This window comes from Mustelus asterias, chromosome 1 (genome assembly GCF_964213995.1).
Source record: "Mustelus asterias chromosome 1, sMusAst1.hap1.1, whole genome shotgun sequence".
Taxonomy (NCBI): domain Eukaryota; kingdom Metazoa; phylum Chordata; class Chondrichthyes; order Carcharhiniformes; family Triakidae; genus Mustelus; species Mustelus asterias.
In genome coordinates this window covers 131821985-131841833 of record NC_135801.1, presented here as the reverse complement: position 1 = coordinate 131841833, position 19849 = coordinate 131821985, and the positions used below count along the sequence as shown (strand labels likewise).

General features: G+C 42.9%; 1 protein-coding gene across 6 annotated transcripts in view; it reads left to right on the top strand.

Annotated features, from left to right (window-relative positions):
• ddx4 (DEAD (Asp-Glu-Ala-Asp) box polypeptide 4) overlaps window positions 1-19849 on the top strand; it is a 99399-nt gene that overhangs the window by 41914 nt on the left and 37636 nt on the right. For all 6 annotated transcript variants that reach the window (XM_078219087.1, XM_078219072.1, XM_078219065.1 and 3 more), the window contains exons 4-9: window positions 5047-5166; window positions 6317-6412; window positions 9499-9564; window positions 10060-10116; window positions 10815-10853; window positions 12604-12746. In XM_078219087.1, coding sequence (XP_078075213.1) covers window positions 5047-5166; window positions 6317-6412; window positions 9499-9564; window positions 10060-10116; window positions 10815-10853; window positions 12604-12746 — 521 coding nt within the window. The remainder of the gene's footprint in view (window positions 1-5046; window positions 5167-6316; window positions 6413-9498; window positions 9565-10059; window positions 10117-10814; window positions 10854-12603; window positions 12747-19849) is intronic.

The following is a 19849-nucleotide window of genomic DNA, read 5'->3' as shown; positions in this document are numbered from 1 at the left end:
TTGTACTTATTCATCTCCCCTTTTGTCCCTTGATGATTTAGTATTTTTGGAATGTTATTAGTATCTTCTATCGTGAAGACTGACGCACAGTTTTTATTTAACTCCTCTGCCATTTCCTGGTTCATTGACCTTGCGTCAAACTAGAAACATTTAGAGATTTAACTAGTTTTATTCCAGTGCAGAGGCACTTGAGGTTAAAAAGGAAGGCTGGAATGAAAATTAAATGGCCAAAGTGATGATGTAAAGCCAAAGAGGATGTTAATTGGGCAAGTAAAGAAATATTGGATGAGTGTGGAGCAGATGTAAATGGCAATAATGGATTCATCGCCAACAATTGTCAACAAAAGGTGATCTGAACTCAAGCAGCTGTAGAGTGCCTAATCAAAAGAAGAGGTGCTGTTCCTTGAACCTCGGCTTTATTGGAGCAGTGGAAGAAACCAAAACTGAGGTGATAGTTGAGCAGAGGAATAAAATGACAAATTACCAAAAGTTATCAAATCTGCATTATTAATTGTGCAATCAGTTTGTAAGATAAAATAAATTAACATGGTTTGCTGAAGTCTTTCTGGCTACTGTTTTAAAAAGCGCCAAGCGGCCGATGGCTGTCATAATTTCATCTTTGTTTTTAAAGTCTTTAACAAGCTGACAGCAGCAACCATCTTCGCCTCATTGATAACTTTGCCGTCAGTGAATGGTTTCTTTTTTGCCAGCAGATGGCTCATGCAAAAAGACACCTCTTTGCTCACCTTTCCTTCAGCGCAGGTTTTGCAAAGTGTGACTGTTTAAGTTTGCAGCACTCCCTTTAAACAACACCATTCTGACAAAGGTTGGGGAGTTAAAGGGAATCCTGCAAACTCAAACAGTCACATTTTGCTCTCCTTTCCTTCAGCTCATGTTTTGCACCAGGATGGTGCATTGTCCCCCCTGGTGCCAGGGTCAGTGAATGGCTGCAGAGCATTCTGAAAAGGAAGGGTGAACAGTCAGAGGTTGTGGTTTATATTGGTACCAATGGCAGCTAAGAAGAGGGACATGATCCTGCAGCAAAAATTTAGGGAGCTAGGTGGCAGTGTAAAGCAGGACATCAAGGGGTGGAATCTCTGGATTACTGCCACATGCTAGTGAGTACAGGAATGGATGGATAGAGCAGCTGAATGTGTGACTGAAGAGACGGTGCTTTAGTTTCCAAAGTTACATACACCAGATGTAGTCTCTCCAAAACCCCGTACACATTTGGCAACTGCTTATTTATTCTGTACTCCAATCCCTTGCAATAAAGGTCAACATGCCATTTGCCTTCCTAATTGCTGGCTGTACTCATGTTAATTGTATGAGAATACCCATATACCACATGCACGGTGGCAGTGGTTAACATTGCGGCCTCAATGCGAGAGACCCGGGTTCAATTCCCAGCTTGGGTCACGGTCTGTGTGGAGTCTGCACAGGTTTCCTCCGGGTGCTCTGATTTCCTCCCACAGTCCGAAAGGCGTGCTGGTTAGGTGTACTGGTCATGCTAAATTCTGCCCCAGTGTACACAAACAGGTGTTGGACTTGTGGCAGCTTTTACAGTAACTTTATTGCAGGTGTTAATGTAGGCTTTAATGTAAGCTTACTTGTGACAATAAAATTAAAAAAGTCATTTTGATAACATCCATGCACCTAGGATGCGCTTTAGGATGTTTTGTAAAGCGAACTATACATACTTCATATAAAACTGTTTCCTCTAGCCTGCCCCCAGATACATTTCTTCCCTTCTAATATTAAGCTCACACATTGAAGTTTACTGATGTTCACATGTTTAAATAACAAGGTGGACATCTAGTGGAATAAAATTGACATTGATACTAACCCAGTAAGAGATCAGATTTAACATGAAATTAAACAGAAGAAAAAAAGCATGAAACTAGAAACATTGTTCAATTTAGATAATTCCAGTTACTATGTTAAACAGTTATGCAAAAGGAACTGCCCAAACTAGGCCTTTTTAAAATTCTAGTGAAGTCCAAAGCACATCAGTGGCTCAGTTGTAGTACACATTCCTCAGAGTCCCAGTCCAGGAAATTGGGCACCATTATAGACACTAGTGCAATAACGAGAGAAAGCTGCAATGTCAGAGTTGCCACTGAACAGATGTGCCATCTGCTCTCACACACGGACATAGTGGTGGGGGGCTATTTTGAAGAGCAAGGGAGTTATCCCCCATGCCTTAGCTAATATCCAGCCCTCCAGCAAAATCACAAAAAAAGGATTACCTGGACATAACTGTGCAAAAATTGGCTGCTGGTATTTCCTACATTACAATAGTGACTACACTCCCAACAAAAATACAACATTGGCGGTAAAGAGATACGGTGGTCTCCAAATAGTCATCACAATGAACAAGTCAATCCTGAAGTCTCAAAAAATTGATAGTCATTAGTTGCCGAGCCTCTGCCAAAAATGCACAGGACTCTGGCTCCTTGTGGAACATTTTTATATAATGTAAAATTACTTGCTTTGCCAAACATCCTAATGCCAATCTAGGTGCACGGATGTTATCAAAAGGACTTTATTTTATTAGTGTCACAAGGTTTACCAGGATGCTGCCTGGTTTGGAGGATATGACTATGAAGAAAGGTTGAACAAACTTGGATTGTTTTCATTGGAGCGCCAGAGGATGAGAGGGGACCTGATAGAGGTTTACAAGATTATGACAGGCTTGGATAGAGAGTGGACAGTCAGTCTTTTTCCTAGGGTTGCAGGGTAAATTACTTGGGGGCATAGGTTGAAAGTGAGTGGGGGAAAGTTTAAGAGCGATGCAAGGGGCAAATTTTTCCAGAGGGTCGTGAATGTATGGAACATGCTGCCAAAAGGTGGTGGCAGAAGATACTATAACAGCATTTAAGAGGCATCTGGCAAGATAATGAATAGGTAGGGAATAGAGGGATACCGACCATGTAGAAGCAAGAAAATAAAGGCATCTGTGTCAGCACAGACTTGAATGGGCCGAAGGGCCTGTTCGTGTGCTGTACTGTTCTTTGTATATCAAAGACAAGACCACGTGTCAACAATAGCGTAGCCTTGAGTAAAACAGCATAAGAAAATTTCCCTTCAACTCCCCACCTTTGTCACTTCAACTGCAGAAACCCCTCACTATCAAATCTCGTACAATGACTGCTCTTGCGCCCCCCCCCCCCGCACTCTGGCTGAAGAAATTCCTCCCATCTCGCCTCTGTTTTAAACGAGCGAGCGCCCCTTCAGCCTGAGGTTGTGTGCCCCCCGCGCACACATGTTCTATGCCCCTGTACCGGTGGCACAGTGGTTAGTACTGCTGCCTCACAATGCCAGGAACCTGTTTCAATTCCGGTCTTGGGTCTATGTTCTCCATGTCTGTGTGAGTTTCTTCCACGTGCTCCGGCTTCCCCTCACAGTTGGAGGTGCAGGTTAGGTGGAGTGGACAATGCTAAAATTGCTCCTTGGTGTCCAAACGATGTGTAGGTTAGATGGCCCAGGACCATATTCAAAGGGGTACCTTCCCTCGCCAAACAGCTATCAAAACAAATACCAAATTCAGACTTGCCCTTATCTGGCCTAATCTGCACATTTTGGGTTTCACATTCCTGGCCTACCAAGGTCCCATTTTAGTGGAGGCAGCTGATGATTTTATTGGCCGGCTTCCTCTGTAAAAGCCAAGTGGGAAGTGCTCTATTTGGGAGGTACATCGACTTATGGGCTCATTTTCACCATGACAGAGGTGATGAAAATCCAACAATACCGAGCTTCCTTTCACTGGAGTCTTGGAGGAGGTTTAAGAGCGATTTTGTCACAACTATAAATCCTTTGTCATTTAAGGAATAATATTTCTTCTACTTGGAGAGTTGGTGGCAAGGAGTCCTATCTAAATTTCTGTACAGAGGACGTGAAATTTCTTTACACTTTGTAATGGAATGCCTTTCTATAGCAATTACCTTTTAAAGGACAACGCAAAATTTATTTGAAGCCAAAAAAAGATGCAAGACTTTGAAGTTGGAGCAGGAATTGGGTTAGTTTTGGATGATTTTTCCAGGAAATCAACATAGAAAATAAACCAGTGGAACCCTATGGTGTTGGTTTCAATGGTTTCCAAGGGGCTTCTTTGGGGTCAAATGCCAACACCTACAATCAGCTGATCTCAGCCAGTAGGGAAACCTTGATTACCATCAAGTGACCTTGCTTGAGAAATATTTGTAGATTGAGAGCAGTTTGAGTTTAGCTCGGATCTCCACACTCGAGTGGTCCACGAATGCTGGCACAAAGGTGAAGTACTGACACTTGTGAAATCCCAGGAGTGTCAGTGCAAACTGATGTTTCAGAACCAAGAGATTTTGGTAAGAAATCATCCCTATTTATTGAAATTGGCATCTAGGAATGTGTAAAGGGTTACAATCTGTTTCTGCTTTCGCTGTCATTGTAGTTCTAAGTGGAGTTAGGTAGTAATTCTAGATTTGTTGAGCTCAGCGGCCACCAAGACTGGAATTGATTGCTTGGTATTCTTGCAAATCTGGAAAGTAAACTTTGGTCTTGCTGCCAACTTGTTGGGTGCTGCATGTTAATGCACCCTACACATTTGGTTTATTACTCTGGCAGATAGTGGATGTTGGTTTGCATTCTGCTATTTTGTTGCTGCTATTATATTGGCCTTGTTTTAATTAGGAAACCAAAATATGGTATTGATCATCTGGAATCCAAGCTAAACTATGCCAATATAAAATGGTCCATGACTCTCTAGTATCTCCAAATGAAGCTCCAGCATGATTATCTCTTTGAAATTTTTGTAAAAGCTATATATTACAGTTGATCAGATTTTTGTTGATGGTTGCAAAATGAAAATCCTGAGTGGAAGGGTGAAATTTATTACTTGTTACAGTAATTACCTTTCCAGTTGGCTGATATTGCAGTTACACATTTCATAACATTTTTTACGGTCACCATGTCTTTGTCTAGCAGAGTAAAACATGGATTTTGATAATATTGGACAGTGCTTTGCTCTTTTTTCAAACGATGAATTAATTTTTGTTAAATTTAATGCAGTTGCAGGGTTTGCAGAATCTGCGCCTATAAATGAAAATGATTTTGACAGCAGAGGTGGAAGAAGATGTGGGTTTGGCAGAGGTGATCGTGCTGGATTTCCAAGAGTTAGTGCACAGAATGGTAAGAGTTGGGGAAATGCACATCTGTTCACTTCTTGTCTTTCAGCATCCTTTCCCTTTTTTTGAGTCTCTCAATTTGGGGGTTATGAGTGTAGTCTGTGCAGAGGAGGAGTCTGATAAGTACAGGAATTCACTAATAAATTAGTGGTCCAGCAAAAAACCTACAACGTAAAGAATAGATGGTGGTTGAAGTGCAGGCGATTCACCAGTTAGCGACAACCATGATGCGCAAGGTTTCTTCACAGTTGAGACCATCTAGGGCCCATGCCACTACTGGCCAAAAATGGGAAGTTGCTCATCAAGAACAGAGGCAGTTGGCACTCGCTTTGAAGGCATCCTGAACAGGGTCTTTGTCTTCGATACAAGTATCATTGACTCCCCCCCCCATAGCATTCTACCCGCCATTATCTCAGCACAAACCCAGCATGGCTTGAGATAGAAAAAGCCACTCAACAACTAAAGAACAAGGCATCGGGAGCAGATGGAGTCCCCACAAACCTCGCTACAGGCCCCCGCTGGTGTGTCTTGCCCCACTGCACTGCAGTGACCTGATTAGTCATCAAGATTATGGAAGGTTTTCGTCTTTAGTAGGGTAGACATAGAGAAGGTGCTTCACTTGTGAGTAAGACTAGAGCTGGGGGCATAAATATAAGATGACCTGTAATAAATACGATGGGGAATTGGGTGAAAATTCTTTATCCAGAGAGGTGAGAATATGGAACGTCCTATCTCGAGGACCAATTTGAGGTGAATAGTGTGGATACATTTTAAGATGGAACTAGATAATCGGAAGGGTATATTAATGAGGTTAGGTGAAGTACAGGTGGAGGCTCATTGGAGCATAAAAACCTGACATGGGCCTGTGGGGCCTAGTGGCTGTTCTTGGGCTGCCAATAGTTTGGAATACACTGTTGAAATGTATTACCTTTTTTCCTCCTGGATTATGTCCCACATTTATAATATTGCATGAACTTTCACTTGAATCCTAGGTGTCTTTTTTAATCCACATCCTCTCCATTTCTTTTTTACTTCATCTTTCAGCTGTTTGACCTACCAACCTTTCTCTGTCCAAAATCATCATTTTTTTCACTCTTTGCCTATTGTGTCACTAGAATATTTTGCAAGTTAATTGTGAACTTTATTTTCTTAAGTTGCTGCAAAAGCAGGCGGAGATGCTCCTTTTGGTAGAGGTAGCCCTTTGGGCAGAGGTGGCCTAGGTGGAAGAAGAGGATTTGGTGGTCAATCAGGTGAGGATATTTTAAACTTTATTGCATTGTAGAAATTCAGAAATAAAAATTTTTGTCATGGTTAACTGGGCATTTGATGTCCAAACGTGTTTTGAATCTCCAGTTCAAGCCATTGACATCTATATCGATCAGGCAGGTTTCGGTTGTCCAGTGCAAAGTCCTTGCAGGGATGGATGCAGTTTCCCTAAGTCCGGATGGTTCTGATCAGGAGAGTGGAACTGAGGCTTGGGGTGGTAGGGGGCATGGGTGCTGCTGAAGGTCAATCGGCTCAAGGAATTATTCCTTTGAGTGTGTCCAATCCGTTGCTTTTTGTGATCATCTGGGGGATGAGTGAGAAGAATTGCAGCTGCAGTGACTGTCCCCTCTTTTTCCCCCATGCCCCCACTAAACTCTTACCAGTGAGTTGTACTGACTGATCATTAGCAGTTTTCTAGGTTTACTGTAAACATGCCTTATTCAATTAATCTGCCTAAGAAAATTAATTTATGTTTCATTGGCCAAGTCATTTCCAAAGCAACTAATATATTTTGGATTGCAGTAAATCGCTTTTCCATGTTAAGGGCTTCCCCAGTAGCTTGGTTGGTCCACATTATCCAATCTGGAACTTGGGCATGATGAGAGAATTTCACCATCAGGTAATAGTCAATGCAGTGATTGCCTTTTGTGGTGCAACTTCTGGTTCCCCTTTGCTTTTGGGGCAAGTTAATTCATTTGTCCATTGTCTTTTCCTGCAAAGTCCTTGTGGAGGCATTAGGGTGAGCACGATGCGGGCTATGATGTCTGTTATTTTGAAGTATGTGGATGCTAGTTATATCCAGGCTTTATATGAAGACTGAGAATATCCATGAGGTGCTAACGAATCTCCATATCTGAGGAACAATATTCCACACACAGGTCATTGCTCTTTCTACAAGAGGGATACAAGCTGACTTTATTTTGTGAACAAATTGCCTTTGGCCATTTGGAACTGATGCAATTCCATGTGTAGATTCCTGATGGTGAATTTGGTAAATCCTGGCCTTTATGACTTAACATGACAGTGCATTTACCATTCTGAAAGAAAGAACATACAGTCCTGTAGCACCTTTCACAACTATTGGACATCCTAAAGCCATTTTAAATGCTTTTTGAACTGGAGTTTTGCCACATTACACAAATTTGTACTCCTGAGGTTCCACAACCAGCACTAAGATATACATGGATAATTATTTTAATGTATGTTGATTTGAGGGATAAATATAGGGGTGGCGCGGTGATTGGCACTGCTGCCTCACAGCGCCAGGGATCTGGGGTCAATTCTGGCTTTGAATCACTGTGTGGAGTTTGCATGTTCTCCCCATATATGCATGGGTTTCCTCCAGGTACTCCGATTTCCTCCCACAGTCCAAAAGATGTGTTGTAATTCCGGTCAGAAACTCAAGTGTTTTATGAAGTCCGCCTGGATCATGATATTTGCAATTTTAATTTGGCTAGGGTAAGCATGAGGTGTTTCACTTGAGGTATGATTCAACTGACTCACGAGGGAGTTTTTATCAAACAAAGTTTATTTAAGAATACTGTTAACATATAGTAGTAACTACAAACAAGGGGGAAAAAACGATCATAATATTTATAACCCTTAACAAATATGAAATGTTCCAACCAAACAAAACCCTTGGTCATGGGTTTAGCACAGAAAATACAAATGCTCACGTGATGTGATGGAACTTAGTCCCATGGTTGGAGAATTGAAGTTCTGACTTCTCAGCCTTGTAACTTCCAGTAGCCCACAAGGTAGAGATAATGCCACTACTGGCCTCTAGTTTTCAACCAGCGAACCACTGCAAGAGGCAGAATTCTGGAAGGCACGAATACCTGCTTCCAGCTAGCCAGCAGAATTTACAATACATGGGAGAGAGAAAAACAGAAACACTGCTTTTCAGTCTGATGTCCAAACACCACGTAAACTAAAACAGCAACCCAAAAATGAAATAACTCCTGTCATCTGACTTGTCAATCATTTTTTTCTCCTCCAATTCGGGGTCATAAAATCCCAAAGTACCTGAGGCCCAGAGGAAAAAATAAACACAACCCCATTTCAACCATTGAAGTAGCAATAAAAGGACTGCTAAGCGGACAGCTCGGCAACAATGGGGGTGGGGGGGGGGGGCGTTGAATCTGCTTGCAAACTACAGAGAACATGATTTCAGGGGAAAAAAACATTTTCTTAAAGGTACACTAGCATCACACGTGCTGGTTAGGTGCATTGGCCATGCTAAATTCTCCCTCCGTGTACCCGAACAGGTGCCAGAGTGTGGCAACTAGGAGATTTTCACAGTAACTTTATTGCGGTGTTAATGTAAGCCTACTTGTGACACTGATAAATTTACAAAAATATATATATATTGGGTAGCACATCAGGAGAGCTTCCTGATTTTTTTTTGAGCAGTGTCATGGGTTCTTTTATGCCCAACTGAGGGACCAGGTATGGTTTCAGTTTAAAGTCTCATCTGATAGATACCCCCCTTAATAGTGCAACACTCCTTCAGCATTGCCCTAGATTATGTTCATTTTACTGGATTGGGGTTTGAACCCGTGATCTTCTGATGCAGGCAAGGGTGCCACACTGAGTGAAAGCTAATTTTTAAAAAAAAACTAAATCCCAGTCAAGATGGTACTAATTATATTCTTGCTACTGTTGCCATCTGGTAACATCTGCCAGAAATGAAGAAGACATATTTAGGATTGTGTGTTTGTGTCCCACCCTGCCCACACCGGTATGAATCTAGATCTTGACAAAGAATGAAGTGGTTTGGAGGAAAGAGATGCATTAGCTTAATTGTTGGGGTACACACAATTACCCTGTCTCTTTCCTTCAGTTTCCACAAGAAGGAAATCCTTAATAGCAATTGGAAGTAAGAACCCTGTTGTCTCCCAACTTTGCTCAAGAAAATTATGAAATGGAAGGTGCCAACAGATATGCGGTAATCCTGCAGTGACATGGTGGCAAACCTAGGATATCCTATATTTGCACCGCCACTGTATTGGAGATTCGTTACATTGCATTGTAAATTAATCATGTTTTGAATTATCGATTTTTTTTTTAGGTGATAGTGGTGGATTTGGTCTAAGTCGTGGAAGAGCAGGTTTTCGATCTGCACTTGCAACAAGAGGTGAGATGTTGTACTTTTTTAAAAATTGCATCTGGCTTCCCTATTCCTCAGCCCTGTGTTTTATGCTCTATAAGGTGAAACCTCCTCTAGGGAAATGCAACAAACCTCCTCGAAGTGGGAAATCTCCAAGTCAAATGCTTTCTTGGGATGAGAAAATTGCATAAGGAGGTCCAATTTTGTACCTTCTAACATCATTTCTGTCATCCAGGCCCTGCACTAAGATGTTGCCATTCATCACCTGAAGCAATGTTTCAAAAGGCAATTCCTGTGTAAGTTTACCAAAATCAAATGCTGAAGATTCTGGAAATCTAAAATAACTGAAAATGCTAGAAATACTTCAAATCAGGCGGCATCTATAGAGAGAAATAGAGTAACTGTTGCAGATCAATGATGACCCTTCAGAAGTTATGGTTTACAGTTTAATACTGCATTTGTCTAGTTTCCAAATCTTTTTTTTTTGTTTTGAAATTCATCCTTTAAAATTTTAAATTGTAGGTGGTTATCGAGGTAGGAATGAAGAGCCCTTTTCTGGATATACTTCTAGATTGGCAGGTGAGCTGTTCATTTAGTAACAGAAACATTTACAGCACAGAAGATGGCCAATAGATCTATGGGTGGGATTTTCCCGCCGCACACTTTTTCCCCCAAGGCCGGAAAATCCTGCCTGAAGTCAACAGACCTTTGCATGGTCCATGTCCCAACGTTTCCTGTGGTGGCAGGATGGGAAAATTGTGCCCTATATCTTTGGCTTTTTTGTAGAGCTAGCTAAAACTAATCTGTGACCCAATTTCTCCCCAAGCGTTGTCCTTTGTTTCACACATTTACCCAGTTTTCCCTTATTATGTAATGCTTTTGGCTGTCTTGAGCAGAATATTGCATATTTCAGTAACCCTATCCCCTATGATTGTTTTTACATTCTCCCCACTCTCGACACTCTGATTTTAAGTTGATAATCCCTCAGTCATGATCTCATTGGTAGAGCAGACCTGATGGGCTGAATGGCTCACTGCTGCTCCTAGATCTTATGGTTTCCATCGCTGAACTCATCACTGATTTTCCGAGCCATGGGAAGCGATCTCTTCCTAGTAACACAATCAAGACACTTGATAACTTAAAAACCTCCATCTCTCTTTTTATTTTCTCTGCTTGCTAGTAGTTCTTTATTTGTATTCATTAAATTGGTTACCACACACACACACACACACACACACACACCAGCACAGTTAATATATTGTTTGTTTGTTTTTCAGATCGTTGGAATTCTAAAGATGAAGGTGACCAAAACCAAGGTAATAGTCAAGTATCGAAAGGAAACTTGGGTGTAGGGTTGGGTGACTAATGGGGGGGTACATCAGTCTTGAGTCCAATCTCGTCTTTGTGCACCATGAGTTCAGGTTTCACTGGGTGAGAATCATGAGTTGGAATCCTGGCTGATGCTTGACCTTGATCGTATTTGCAGCACAGAAAAGGTTATGCTCCATTTGAGATTTCTCCAACCTTTTTTTTCATTTGATCCCACGAGTATCATTCTATTCCTTTCTCCCACAAGCACTTTGCGAGTTTCCCTTCGAATTCATCTACGTTATTCACTTTGACTTTTTCAAATATATTTGCTTGGTAGTAAAGAACTTAATTTGTTGAAATTTTTTGTTTTGCACTCATCAGGACTCTATTGCAAGAATACCAATGTCAGGGGAAACAGTAACTTAATACTGTATGGAAAGAGGGTGCTGATTGGTTGGCAAGTGGACTCTTCATAGTAGAGGTGTTGCCATAGTGAATGCATCAGTTGATGGTGACTGACTGCCAAGCATTGTTTGAAATTTAAACCCAGCATCCTGACTCTAGTCAAGGCATTGCCCTGTGGAATGTTCCAGCGCATGACTGACTTATTTTGTTTAGCTGAAACAGGCAATGTGTGTACATGTTTTTATTTCTGGTTTCTAGCATCTGCATAATTTTGCTTTTAGTCTCAATACTGATCTTTTATTCCTACCTTTTAGTAATTTTTCACCTTTTACAGAGGTCAGAAATAGAATGTTCCTGGTTTAAATTTCATACTATATTCTAAATTTTACTCATCTTCGGTGTATTACCGCAAATGTGCAGTCTCCAGAGCGTCTCCAGAGCGTAAACCAACATAGCACCAACCTGAGTGTAATCTCGGAGGCTACTTTGGACAGCTCCTGAAACCTTTCAATAATCTTTCTTCCACTTTGGTGACCGAAGAAATGCAACATACCAAATGCATTCTGCAGCAAGGGGCCCAACTGTACAACCTGAAAGATTAAGCCTTTCATGCAAGTATTGGACATCTATCAACCACCACTAAACTGGCCATGGTAGATGTTAAAGGTTAAAGCAACCTCATCATGCAACTGTGCAGCTCCTAATCAGACTGTGGACGTGCTAAAAGAGCTGTTTTTCAGAATAAATGATCAGACAGCCCACCATTTGTGTTTGTTATCCAGGGAACGGCCAGTAATCAATATCTGCACATATATGAAGGAAGAGGATTGCCAGCTGTACATTTTCTGTGCTTTTTCTTTAAATTCCCTGTTGGTATTTATCTTTCTGTGGGATGGGGTTAAGCTAGGTATTTATAAATGGCACATGCTTTTCAAATATTGAGTCCTATACAAAGTCCATTCCTGTCTCTTTTGTGTACGTGGGAGGGGAGGAGGAAGAATTCCTTCCTGTTTAGGCCCATTCCCATCATCAGCAGACAGGTTCCTGTTCCTTTTCAAACAGAATGCAAGGAGATATGATAAGATTATGGTAACTTGCCTTTCCTTTTCCAGCATTCCTCATTTGGGAAAGTTGTTCTGATAAATGGTTCCAAGCGCTCAGTGCTTCGCTTTGTTATATTGATGTATCTAAAATGGTTTTTACTTTGCAGAAAATAATCTTGTATTTGTTCCTTTAAACTCATGCCCAAAAGAAAAATGCTCTGCTTAAATAGCATTCCATTCTTGACTATAATAGGTATTCAGATTTCCAATGTATAAATCTAAATCTAGTTGATGTATTTCTTCCAAGGCCCCAAAGTGACTTATGTTCCTCCACCGCCACCTGAAGATGAAAATGCAATCTTTGCTCGTTATCAGACTGGCATTAACTTCGATAAATATGACGAAATTCTTGTGGATGTTTCGGGATTCAATGTTCCGGCTGCAATACTGGTTGGTATTGACATTTCCTCTTATTCTAATGAATGGTTGGGCTGATACACTATGCGCTTGCAGATCATGTAAACACTGCCCTGGTAAATGTTGCTATTCCTCAGTGGGTGGGTGGGAGGAGAGTTGTTATTTTAAAACTTTGACTTTGTTTTTCCCATTTTTTTTTGAATTGTGTTCGGGCTGAGCAGTGAGCTGTTTTTGTGTATGTAGGAAATGTTTGTACATGCAGAAAATAAATATTTTGCTATTTTGTGTAGTGCTGCAGTCCTCTGGCATCTCTTCCAATAAGAAGTCTCACAACACCAGGTTAAAGTCCAACAGGTTTATTTGGTAGCAAAAGCCACTGGCTTTCGGAGCGCTGCTCCTTTGTCAGGTAAGTGGGAGTTCTGTTCACAAACAGGGCACATAAAGACACAAACTCAATTTACAAAATATAATTTTTGTAAATTGAGTTTGTGTCTTTATATGCCCTGTTTGTGAACAGAACTCCCACTTACCTGACGAAGGAGCAGCACTCTGAAAGCTAGTGGCTTTTGCTACCAAATAAACATGTTGGACTTTACCCTGGTGTTGTGAGACTTCTTCTTGCTGTGTTTACCCCAGTCCAACGCCGGCATCTCCACATCATCTCTTCCAATGCACAAGTCTCGACACTTGAGTGCTGACAGGTTGTTTTGATTGTTTCAGGTTTTGCAACTATCATCCAGTTCTCATCTATGGCCATTAGAATTAGGAGCAAGAATAGGCCATTCAACCCCTTTAGCCTGTTCCATCAGCACTCGTGTCTAAATTTTGATAAGATCATGGCTGACCTGATTGTGGCTTCAACTTCACGTTCCACCTACTCTCAATAACCCTTGATTCCCAAGAATCTGTCTAACTCTCCCTTTTTAAAAATATTCATTTTATAACCACTGTGGGGTGTGGGGAAGGAGAGGAGAGTTGGAGAGAAAAGATTTCTTCTCATCTCCATCTTAAATTGCACCCCTGGTCTTCCAAATGCCAATGGATACACGGGTCTTGCCTGTCCAAACTTCTGGGATCTTATCCCAATGACCCAAGATTTCTTTGGGGAAAATAAAGATGATTGAAACTGTCAAACAAAGAAAAGTACAGCACAGGAATCAGCCCTTTGGCCCTCCAAGCCTGTGCTGATCATGATGCCCTTACTAAACAAAAACCTTCTGTATCCCTCTATATTCCCTCCCTATCCATGTACCCATCCAGATGCCTCTTAAATGTTGCTAATGTGCCTGCTTCCACCACCACCTCTGGCAGCGTGTTCGAGGCACCCACTACTCTCCATGAAAAACTTCCCCTGCACATCCTCCTTTCACCTTGAGCCTGTGCCCCCTTGTAATTGACACTTCCACCCTGGGGAAAAAGCCTCTGATTCACCCTGCCTATGCTTATCCATCCCAGCCCCCGGAAACACACACACACACCCTCACCTTGCAGCCCCCTCCTCAACACGCACACTACCATAACAACCCCTCTTTCCCCCACCCCCCCCAACCTACCACCACCACATCCTAAAATATGACAGAAGCTGACCATCACCCCGTTTTCCTTTGTTCTCTCCACGCCCCCCCCCCCCCAAACCCCCATTCACCACCCCACACAAGGAAAAATTAACATTTAATAATAAGAACAAAAAGGCCAAAGAGACGAGCCACACAATAAGGGCCAAGGGTTGGACGTGAGCTGAAAGAAAAGTGGCAGAGCACAAAGAAAAGAGGACATGTCCTCTCTCTGACCCCAAACATCTCAATTTTGTGAAACCCTATCAGGTCTCCCATCTTTCCAATGAAAACAATCCTAGTTTATTCAATCTCTCCATGCTGTAAACCTCTATGACTGGCCTCCTAGCCAACTCCCTCGAACAGGCAACATCCTGGTGAACCTTCTTTGCACTTTCTCCAAAACTTCCATGTCTTTCTGATAATGCGACCAGATGTGGTCTTGAGATCAAACGTTGTGCAAATTGCAATGTTGGATCTACTTAAGGGAATGTGCGGAAATATTTGAGAAAATCAGTGGAAATGGAATAGAATCCCTGCAGCGCAAAAGGAGGCCGTTCAACACATTGGGTCCGCACTAACTTGCTGACGGAGCATTCCACCCACGTTCTATCTGTGTAACTCCAAGTATTTGCCCCATTAATTCCACTAACCTACAATCTTGGGACACTAAGGGACAATTTAGCATGGCCAATCCACCTAACCTGCATATTTTTGAACTGTGGGAGGAAATCGGAGCACCTGGAGGAAACCCACACAGACATGGGGAGAATGTGCATACTCTGCACAGACAGTGACCCAAGGTCGGAATTGAACCCGAGTCCCTGGTGCTGTGAGGCAGTTATGTTGGCCACTGTTGCCGGAGAGAGTGTTCCATACAGAGTATGATAGAAAATAAATACCAGAACAAATATTTGCATTTGTATCGCACCTTTTTTAATGAGAATTTAACACTGCCGTTAGATATTGGATCAGATGACCAGAACCATGGGTGTGATTTTCAGGCCCCTCTGTGGTGTGTTTCCTGGTGGAGGTGGCTCATCATTGACTGCTGAGACATTGGCATGGCATTCTGCATGCCTTGCCTGCCCTGTTGCCGGGGAACCTCCGTAGGGGGTTGCCTTTGGCAGAGTTGGAAGACTCTGGTTTAAAAAGTTAGATTTGAAAGATTTTCTTTTGGTCAAGAATGGTGGATAAGTAGAGAAACTTGGGAGGGAATGGGTAATGAGTAGAGTGCCAAGTTGCAGGAAGATATTTATTTGGGGGCAATTTTATGGCAAATGAAATGGGTTTGTATAATAAATTATCACTTAGCCTTTCATTTGAAGAACTGAGGAAGATGAGAATTGGGTGATCGAGTGGAGGTGGAGGAAGAAAACCCAGTGCATATGATTCATGAGGTTGCTAATTTGGGATTTTTCCCCACTTTGGCAATTAGTACCTGGACAGTATACAGTTCATTCTAAGACCATACTGAAGATGCACCATTTATTTCTCCTTGCGGGTCACGTTACAACACAGTTATTACTTGCCCTGAGTGTTATGTTTCTAAAATATTCATGGGGACGTAAGTAAAATCCTTCCTTATCCATCCTTTTCCAACGCAACATAGGTTGAGAGGAATTGTGGAAGACTATACATTGCTAACATGCAAGTCAAAATAAGATTTTAATTCGGGTTGAATTGGAACTCAGAAATGAGCAGGGATTTAAAGCTGTATCAGTTGATGTTGCTTAAGTTGCTCAAAGGTTCTGGTGTATTGTGTTGCACTTTTCAGCATTGGTTCACCCATAATGGGAGGGTGGGGAAAAAAGAAATGATTAGCACGGGTAGAAATAGACTGAATGCAAGACAATAATGCTTTTTATTATTAAAATCAATCTCTAGCCTAGAACAATATTTTCACATAGTATGATATTTAAAAACTCACCTTTTTAAGTCTATCTATCTTGCCCCACAAAAATGGTGAACTTGGGAATTTGGAAACTGATATATGCTACATTGAGACCATAAAGCAAAAAATTGTTTCCTTTTTGTCAGTCATTTGAGTCTTTTACAGCACAGAAAGAGGCCCTTCAGCCCATATCTCTGACAGCTATCAAACACCTATCTGTTCTAATCCCATTTTCCAGGTCTGCAGCCTTGTATGCTATAGTATTTCAAGTGGTTATCTAAATGCTTCATAAATGTTGTGAATGTTCCTGCCTCTACCACCCTTTCAGGCAGAGGATTCCAGACGACTGTCTGCAGGAAATGCACCCAATTGCAGCTCCTTACAGACCACATGGATAGGTTGGAGCAGCAGTTGGATGCACTTAGGAACATGAAGGAGGCGGAAAGCATCATAGATAGGAGCTTTAGAGACATGGTCACACCGAAGGTGCAGTCAGATAGATGGGTGGCCGCTAGAAGGGGCAGGCAGTCAGTGCAGGAATCCCCTGTGGTCATCCCCCTCTGTAATAAGTATACTGTTTTGGATACTGTTGAGGGAGATGGGCTATCAGGGGATAGCAGCAGCCAAAGTAATGGTACATCGGCTGGCTCTGTTGAGCAGGGAGGGACAAAGAGGACTAGAGCAATAGTTAAAGGGAATTCTATAGTTAAGGGTGCAGATAGGTGTTTCCGTGGACGTGAAAGAGACTCCAGGATGGTATGTTACCTTCCTGGTGCCAGGGCCCAGGATGTCTCTGAACGAACAGAAAGCATTCTCATAGATCATAGAAATCATAGAAACCCTACAGTACAGAAAGAGGCCATTCGGCCCATCGAGTCTGCACCGACCACAATCCCACCCAGGCCCTACCCCCATATCCCTACATATTTTACCCACTAATCCCTCTAATCTACGCATCCCAGGACACTACGGGGCAATTTTAGCATGGCCAATCAACCTAACCCGCACATCTTTGGACTGTGGGAGGAAACCGGAGCACCCGGAGGAAACCCACGCAGACACGAGGAGAATGTGCAAACTCCACACAGACAGTGACCCAAGCCGGGAATCGAACCCAGGTCCCTGGAGCTGTGAAGCAGCAGTGCTAACCACTGTGCTACCGTGTCGCCCATTCTGAAGGGAGAGAGTGAACAGCCAGAGGTCGTGGTCCATATTGGTACTAATGACATAGGCAAGAAGAGCGATGAGGTCCTGCAGCAGCAGTTTAGGGAGTTAGGTAGAAAGTTTAAAAAGCAGGATCTCTAGGGTTGTAATCTCCGGATTACTCCCTGTGTCACATGCTAGTGAGGCTAGGAATAGGAAGATAGTGCAGCTCAACACGTGACTAAACAGCTGGTGTAGGAGGGAGGGTTTCAGATATCTGGACCACTGGAGTCTCTTCCGGGGCAGATGGGACCTGTACAAGAAGGACGGGTTGCATCTAAACTGGAGGGGCACAAATATTCTGGCCGGGAGGTTTGCTAGTGTCACACGGGATGATTTAAACTAGTTTGGCAGGGGGGTGGGAACCAAAGCAAAGGTGAATTAGCTGAAGGGGAACCAGAGAGTACAAAGAACAGTACAGCACAGGACACGGGCCCTTCGGCCCTCCTGTGCCGCTCCTTGGTCCAACTAGACCAATCGTTTGTATCCCTCCATTCCCAGGCTGCTCATGTGACTATCCAGATAAGTCTTAAACGATGTCAGCGTGCCTGCCTCCACCACCCTACTTGGCAGCGCATTCCAGGCCCCTACCACCCTCTGTGTAAAAAAACATCCCTCTAATATCTGAGTTATACTTCGCCCCTCTCACCTTGAGCCCGTGACCCCTCGTGAACGTCACTTCTGATCTGGGAAAAAGCTTCCCACCGTTCACCCTATCTAAACCCTTCATAATCTTGTACACCTCTATTAGATCTCCCCTCATTCTCCGTCTTTCCAGGGAGAACAACCCCAGTTTACCCAATCTCTCCTCATAGCTAAGACCCTCCATACCAGGCAACATCCTGGTAAACCTTCTCTGCACTCCCTCTAATGCCTCCATGTCCTTCTGGTAGTGCGGCGACCAGAACTGGATGCAGTACTCCAAATGTGGCCTAACCAGCGTTCTATACAGCTGCATCATCAGACTCCAGCTTTTATACTCTATACCCCGTCCTATAAAGGCAAGCATACCATATGCCTTCTTCACCACCTTCTCCACCTGTGTTGCCACCTTCAAGGATTTGTGGACTTGCACACCTAGGTCCCTCTGTGTTTCTATACTCCTGATGACTCTGCCATTTATTGTATAACTCCTCCCTACATTATTTCTTCCAAAATGCATCACTTCGCATTTATCCGGATTAAACTCCATCTGCCACCTCTCCGCCCAATTTTCCAGCCTATCTATATCCTGCTGTATTGCCCGACAATGCTCTTCGCTATCCGCCAGTCCAGCCATCTTCGTGTCATCCGCAAACTTGCTGATAACACCAGTTACACCTTCTTCCAAATCATATCACAAATAGCAGAGGCCCCAGTACAGAGCTCTGCGGAACACCACTGGTCACAGACCTCCAGCCGGAAAAAGACTCTTGGACCACTACCCTCTGTCTCCTATGGCCAAGCCAGTTCTCCGCCCATCTAGCCACTTCTCCTTGTATCCCATGAGCCTTAACCTTCTTAACCAACCTGCCATGTGGGACTTTGTCAAATGCCTTGCTGAAATCCATATAGACGACATCCACGGCCCTTCCTTCATCGACCGTTTTTGTCACTTCCTCAAAAAACTCCACCAAATTTGTAGGGCCAGTAAGACTGAGAAACAGCAGGCAGGGTGGGGTTGCTAATCAGAGAGGGTGTGGTGGACTGAAGTGCATTTGTTTCAATGCAAGAAGTGTAACGGGTAAGGCAGATGAACTTGGATTAGTACGAGGAACTACGATGTTGTTGCCATTAGAGTCTTGGTTAAGGGAAGGGCAGGATTGGCAGCTTAACATTCCAGGATACAGATGTTTTCAGGTGGGATAGAGCTGGATGTAAAAGGGGTGGGGGAGTTGCACTACTGGTTAAGGAGAATATCACAGCTGTACTCTGGGAGGACACCTCGGAGGGCTCATACAGCGAGGCAACATGGGTAGAGCTCAGGAATAGGAAAGGTGTAGTCACAATGTTGGGGATTTACTACAGGCCACCCAACTGCCAGTGGGAGATTGAGGAACAGATATGTAGGCAGATTTTGGCAAAGTGTAAAAGTGACAGGGTTGTTGTGGGAGATTTTAATTTCCCCTATATTGACTGGAACTCACTTAGTGCTCGGGGCGTGGATGGGGCAGAGTTTGTAAGGAACATCCAGGAGGACTTCTTGAAACAGTATGTAGCTAGTCCAAACTAGGGAAGGGGCCATACTGGAACTGGTATTGGGGAATGAGCCATAGGTGGTCTATGTTCCTGAACGGTTCCCCTACTGAAACAGTGACCACAATTCAGTAAGCTTTAGGTACTGATGGATAAAGATAAGTGTAGTCCTCAAGTGAAGTACTAAATTGGGGGAAGGCTAATTACAACAATATTAGGCAGGAACTGAAGAATGTAGATTGGGGGCAGATGTTTGAGGGCAAATCAACATCTGGCATGTGGGAGGCTTTCAAGTGCAAGTTGATAGGGAT